General features: G+C 52.0%; 1 protein-coding gene across 1 annotated transcript in view; it reads left to right on the top strand.

Moving 5' to 3' along the window:
• MOGAT3 (monoacylglycerol O-acyltransferase 3) overlaps positions 1–2,458 on the top strand; it is a 5,445-nt gene extending 2,987 nt beyond the window's left edge. The window contains exons 5-7 of the mRNA XM_003934152.4: positions 1–125; positions 1,087–1,289; positions 1,377–2,458. The exon at positions 1–125 is cut by the window's left edge and continues 50 nt beyond it. Coding sequence (XP_003934201.1) covers positions 1–125; positions 1,087–1,289; positions 1,377–1,531 — 483 coding nt within the window. The 3' untranslated portion in view covers positions 1,532–2,458. The remainder of the gene's footprint in view (positions 126–1,086; positions 1,290–1,376) is intronic.
• Positions 2,459–6,354: the final 3,896 nt, after the last annotated feature.

The following is a 6,354-nucleotide window of genomic DNA, read 5'->3' as shown; positions in this document are numbered from 1 at the left end:
CAGCTCGGGCAGGCCGTGGTCATCATGGTCGGAGGTGCCCATGAGGCACTGTATTCAGTTCCAGGGGAGCACTGCCTCACTCTCCGGAAGCGCAAAGGCTTTGTGCGCCTGGCGCTGAGACATGGGTGAGCGCGCATGCAGGTCCTACCTGTCAGTTCTCTGCTGGTTTACGCCTGTCTCAGTCCCCAGACATCCAGGTCCCTGCAGGGTGGATCTGGGTGCCCAGAGGCCAGTGCCAGGCTCTCCAGCACATGACTTGCTGCCAGACATGGGCCTCGCTTACCCCAGGCTCCTTCCTACCCCCAAGGAGACTATAATGCAAAGATCAGGGCCCTCGGGCTCAGAAGCCCTGGATTCTCTCCTGACCTCATCTCAAAGTCAAGACCAGCGGTCTTGGTGGCTCATGCCTGTAATTCCAGCACTTTGGGAGGCTGAGGTGGACGGATCATGAGGTCAGGAGTTCGAGACCATCCTGGCCAGCACAGTGAAACCTTGTCTCCACTAAAAATACAAATAATTAGCTGGGCATGGTGGCACGTGCCTGTAATCTCAGCACTTTAGGGGGTCGAGGCAGGCAGATCACAGGCTAAGGAGATTGAGATCACCCTGCCTAACACGGTGAAACCCCATCTCTACTAAAAATACAAAAAATTAGTCGGGTGTGATGGTAAGCGCCTGTAATCCCAGCTACTTGGGAGGCTGAGGCAGGAGAATTTCATGAAACTGGGAGGCGGAGGTTGCAGTGAACGGAGATCCTGCCACTGCCCTCCGGCCTGGGTGACAGAGACTCCACCTCAAAACAAAAGAAAAGAAAAGAAACAGAGAGAGAGAGAGAGAGAGAGAGGAGGAAGGAAGGAAAGAAGGGTGGGAGGGAGAAAGAGAGGAAGAAAGAAAAGGAAGGAAGGAGAGAGAGAGAAAAGAAAGGTGAGTCCTGTTTTCTAGATCTTTCTTTGAGGCCATAGTCATGTGCTTTGAACAGCCCTGCGAGGTAGCATCTGGATATAGGGGAGGGGCTGATAGCCTCTGAGGTGCCCGTCTTGGGGCAGTCCAGCAGCCTGAGCCCCGGCTCCTCTCGCTCCTCTCCAGGGCGTCCCTGGTCCCCGTGTACTCCTTTGGGGAGAATGACATCTTTAGACTGAAAGCTTTTGCCACGGGCTCCTGGCAGCACCGCTGCCAGCTCACCTTCAAGAAGCTCATGGGCTTCTCTCCTTGCATCTTCTGGGGTCGCAGTCTCTTCTCAGCCACCTCCTGGGGCCTGCTGCCCTTTGCTGTGCCCATCACCACTGTGGGTGAGTGCCCACCTCCGGGGGGACGGCTGCCAGCAGCCGCGTGGGCATCAGGGACCTCTCGCCACCTATGTCTCCCTCTCCCTGCAGTGGGCCGCCCCATCCCTGTCCCCCAGCGCCTCCACCCCACTGAGGAGGAAGTCAATCACTATCACGAACTCTACATGATGGCCCTGGAGAAGCTCTTCGAGGAACACAAGGAAAGCTGTGGGGTCCCTGCTTCTACCTGCCTCACCCTCATCTAGCCTGGCCGCGGTCTCTCGCTGAGCCCCTGAGCCCAGGGCACTGAGACCTCCACCCACTGTGGGTTCCATGTCTCCAATAAAAGGTAGTTCTAGACCTAGCATGGTAATCCCTAGCTCACGCCTGTAATCCCAGCACTTTGGGAGGCCAAGGCCGGCGGGTCGCTTGAGCCTGGGAGTTGAGGACTGGCCTGGGCAACATAGTGAGACTTCCTTCTTACAAAAATTAAACATGATGTTGTTACTTAGCTGGGCAGGGTGGAGTGTGCCTGTAATCCCAGCTACTCGGGAGGCTGAGGCAGGGGAACTGCTTGAACCTGGGAGACGGAGGTTGCAGGGAGCTGAGATGGTGCCACTGCACTCCAGCCTGGGCGACACAGCGAGGCTCCATCTAAAAAAAATTAAAAATGTTGTTAAAGCTGTAATAGGCCGGGCGCAGTGGTTCACGCCTGTAATCCCAGCACTTTGAGAAGCCAAGGCAGGCGGATCACCTGAGGTCAGGAGTTCAAAACCAGCCTGGTGAAACCCCCTCTCTACTGAAAACACAAACATTAGCCAGGCATAGTGGCTCATGACTGTAATCCCAGCTACTCAGGGGGCTGAGGCAGGGGAATCTGTTGAACCCAGGAGGCAGAGGTTGCAGTGAGCTGAGGTTGTGTCACTGCACTCCAGCCTGGGCAACAAAGTGAGATTCCATCTCAAAAAATAAAAATGAAAATATCGTTAAAGCTATAATCGTTCTGGAAGTGAGCATGGCCAGGCATAACCCGCCTGCATCCTGATGTGCTACAAAGCTGCTGCCTTAGACGGGGTATCAGGACCCCGAACTGTCCTCCAGTGAGGCTTCAGTCTGTGGCATGACTTTGGACAAGTCTCTTTCTTTTGCCTGTTTACTTCTTTGTTTATAAATAAAGGCATCTGCTTAGCAAAGAGCTGACGGGCATTGGATGGAGTTAGGTGGGAGGATGCATGGGTCGGCCATCTTTGAAGAATGAGCAGGATTGGCTGGGCGTCGTGGCTCATGCCTGATCCCAGGACTCTGGTAGGCTAAGGTGGGATGATCACTTGAGCTCCGGTGTTTGAGATCAGCTTCAGCAACACAGCGAAACCCCATATCTATGAAAAATACTAGAAATTAGGCCGGGTGTGGTGGCTCACTCCTGTAATCCCAGCACTTCGAGAGGCCGAGGCAGACAGATTACCTGAGATCAAGAGCCCGAGACCAGCCTGGTGCCAACATGGAGAAACCCCATCTCTACTAAAAACACAAAATTAGCCAGGCATGGTGGTGCATGCCTGTAATCCCAGCTACTCAGGAAACTGAGGCAGGAAAATTGCTTGAACCTGGGAGACGGAAGTTGCGGTGAGCCAAGATCATGCCACTGCACTCCAGCCTGGGCAGCAAGAGTGAAACTCCATCTAAAAAAAAAAAAAAAAAAAAAAGAGGGAAAGAAAGAAAGAAAGAAAAGAAAAAGCAAAGAAAAAAGAAATTAGCCAGGTGTGACACGTCGCTCATGATTGTAGTCCCAGCTACTTGGGAGGTAGAGGTGGGAGAATCTCTTGAGCCCAGGAGGGCAAGGCTGCAGTGAGCCAAGATCGTGCCACTGCACTCCAGCCTGAGAGACAAAGTAAGACCCATCTCAAACAGACAAAAAGAGCCCTGATGTGGTCACAGCTTCCTCTGACTTTCGTCAATCCTATTTGCTGACTGGCTTTGTGTATCCAGGACTTGATCAAGAATAACTCATTGGAATGTAATTGAAATGCACTGTACTTGACTCTACTGTTCTATAAAATGTATTTGTGGGAAGAATTTTCCCTGCCTCGGATGAAAATCTGGGCAGTCCCACAACTTCCTTGGGTCATTCTCTGATGAGAAGGTCTACATTCATTTTAAGTTGGCGCATAGAAATGTTTAGTTCAGGCTGAGCATGGTGGCTTAGGCCTGTAATCTCAGCACTTTGGGAGGCTGAGATGGGCAGATCACCTGAGACCAGGAGTTCAAGACCAGCCTTGCCAACATGGTGAAACCCCATCTCTACCAAGAATACAAAAATTAGCCAAGTGTAGTGTCGGGTGCCTGTAATCCCAGCTACTCAGCAGGCTGAGGCAGGAGAATCACTTGAACCTGGAGGCGGAGGTTGTAGTGAGCTGAGATCTCACCACTGCACACCAGCCTGGGCAACAGAGTGAGATGTTGTCAAAATAAATAAATAAATAATCGGCTCCAGGCTTGAGCAGCCTTGGCCTGGATTCCCTTGGAGTTCAGGCAGACCTCGATGTGAACACCTGTCCTTCCCTCTATCCTGCCATGGGAGCATCCCGTCAGGCACAATCAATCCAGCCAATAGATTTCTCCAGTGGGCACATTTTCCTGACGCTGGGGATGGGCTGGGTGTGGTGGTGCGCCTCTGTCATCCCAGCACTTTGGGAGGCCAAAGTGGGAGGATCCATTGAGGCCGGGAGTTACAGGCTGAGCCAAGATTGCACCACAGCACTCCAGCCTGGGCAACAGAGCAAAACTCCCATCTTTTTTTTTTTTTTTTTTTTTTTTTTCAGACAGAGTCTTGCTCTGTAGCCCAGGCTGGAGTGCAGTGGTGGGATCTCGGCTCACTGCAACCTCTGACTCCCAGGTTCAAGTGATTCTCCTGCCTCAGCCTCCTGAGTAGCTGGGATTACAGGCGCCCACCACCAAGCCCAGCAGATTTTTTTGTATTTTTAGTAGGGAGTGGGTTTCACCACACTGGCCAGGATGATCTCGATCTCCTGACCTCGCGATCCACCCACCTCGGCTTCCCAAAGTGCTGGGATTACAGGCTTGAGCCAGCGCACCTGGCTTTTAAAACCCCGTCTTTTAAAAAAGAGAAAGAAGCAATAGCGTTTGCGTTAGGAGCTCAGCCTGTCGCTTTCTTTCGGGGCTATTCTTCCCTGCCATCCTCCATATGACCACCAGAGGGCTGTCTCTACAGAGAAGGCAAATCTGTCCCCCTCTCTTGCTTGAGGTCCTGGGGCTAGCCAGCCTCTGCCAACAGGCTGGGTCCAAGGTGCAGCCCCACCCAGGGCAGACAACCCAGAACTGCCTGTTCTTGCAAACCAGGCTGTGTCTCAGCCCTGGGCTTTACTCAGGCTGTCCCCTCCCACCTGAGGGACCCAGCCTTCTTTATCTGGAAGGGGAATCTTCGAGACTCAGTGTAGGTTCTAGTTCCAAGACACCTTCCCTGACCTGCCAACCTGCCAGGCTGGTTCAGGGCCCTCCTTGCCATCCCCCTAAAGATCGATCAAGACCTTCTCCAAAGACAAAAAAAAAAAAAAAAAAAAAAAAAGGAAGGAAGAAAAAAGAAGACCTTCTCCAGCCTGGCCAACATGGCAAAAACACGTCTCGACTAAAAATACAAAAATTAGCTGGGCACGGTTGCAGGTACCCATAATCCCAGCTGCTCGAGAGGCTGAGGACTGAGGCAGGAGAATCACTTGAACCCGGGAGGCAGAAGTTGCAGTGAGCCGAGATTGCGCCATTGCACTCCAGCCTGGGCAAAAAAGAGCAAAACTCTGTCTCAAAAAAAAGAGAGATATATATATCTCTCTCTCAAAGTTTTGGAATCTAGGACGCCCGAGATCAAAGCACCAGCCGAAGTGGCGTCTGGAGAGGGTTCGCTTCATCATGGGTATCATCTTCTCACTCTAACCCCACATGGAGAAGGGAGGAGGGTCTCTCTCAGGTGTCTTTTTTAAGGGCACTGTGCTATTATCTGTAGATCCATTTATAGATCCTATATATGGGTCTGAGGTTCTTGGCTCACGACTCCCAAAGCCCTTGTGATTTCCTAAGTAACTAAAACAATCAGCCCTTCTCTTGTTAGAGTATTTGGCCTGTGTCCCCAATTCCCCAAGCAACTTCAGAACAGCTTCAGATCAATAAAAGTGAAAGGCGGTCTTTTGTTAGAACACGGGGGCACCTCTGGCCTCAGAAGCAGGCTTCAGAAAACACAGTCTCTCTCTCTGACCTCCTCCTGGCCTCCTCTCTCCTGCTTCTTTTTCTCACCAAGGCAGGCCATAGAAACTAAAAATAGACTGGAATCTTCCCCTGCCGGTCTGTCTGAAGCTGGTTATGAAGAGATGCTCTGACCTACCTGGTCTGATGGTGGGTCATGAGACCCTCATTTCAGAAGGGGTCCTGCCCTGTCCCCCGGAGAAAGGAGCACTACACAGAGAGCGGCCGAAGAGAATCTGAACAGACAGGCCTGGCTGGGTTTCCCCAATCGGTCTTTTTTTTTTTTTTTCTTTTTTTTGAGACGGACTCTTGCTCTGTCCCCCAGGCTGGAGTGCAGTGGCACCATCTCAGCTCACTGCAACTTCCACCTCCCCAGTTCAAATGATTCTCCTGCCTCAGTCTCCTGAGTAGCTGGGACTACATGCCTGGCTAATTTTTGTATTTTTAGTAGAGAGCGGGGTTTCACCGTATTGGCCAGGCTGGTCTCAAACTCCTGACCTTGTGATTGGCCCGCCTCAGCCTCCCAAAGTGCTGGGATTACAGGCGTGAGCCACCGCGCGCGGCCTCCCCGATTGGTCTATCAGTATTAGGCCGGTCGCACCCTGTTGTCCAATCACATTTCTACACAGGTGTCAATCATTCCCATCCAAGGAACCCTCTGTAAAAGGCCCGAGAGGACTGGGTTTGGAGGTGAAGGTGTGGCGGTTCTGGCAGAGTGGTGCACTCTGGGAGGACATAGAGTTCCCAACTCCACTCCGCATGCCTCACCCTAGGCATGTCTTCATCTGCATAGTTTTTTGGTTTTGTTTTTGTTTTTCCTGAGACAGGGTCTCAT

Source organism: Saimiri boliviensis, chromosome 20, assembly GCF_048565385.1.
Source record: "Saimiri boliviensis isolate mSaiBol1 chromosome 20, mSaiBol1.pri, whole genome shotgun sequence".
NCBI lineage: Eukaryota > Metazoa > Chordata > Mammalia > Primates > Cebidae > Saimiri > Saimiri boliviensis.
This window is presented reverse-complemented; position numbering and strand designations above follow the sequence as displayed.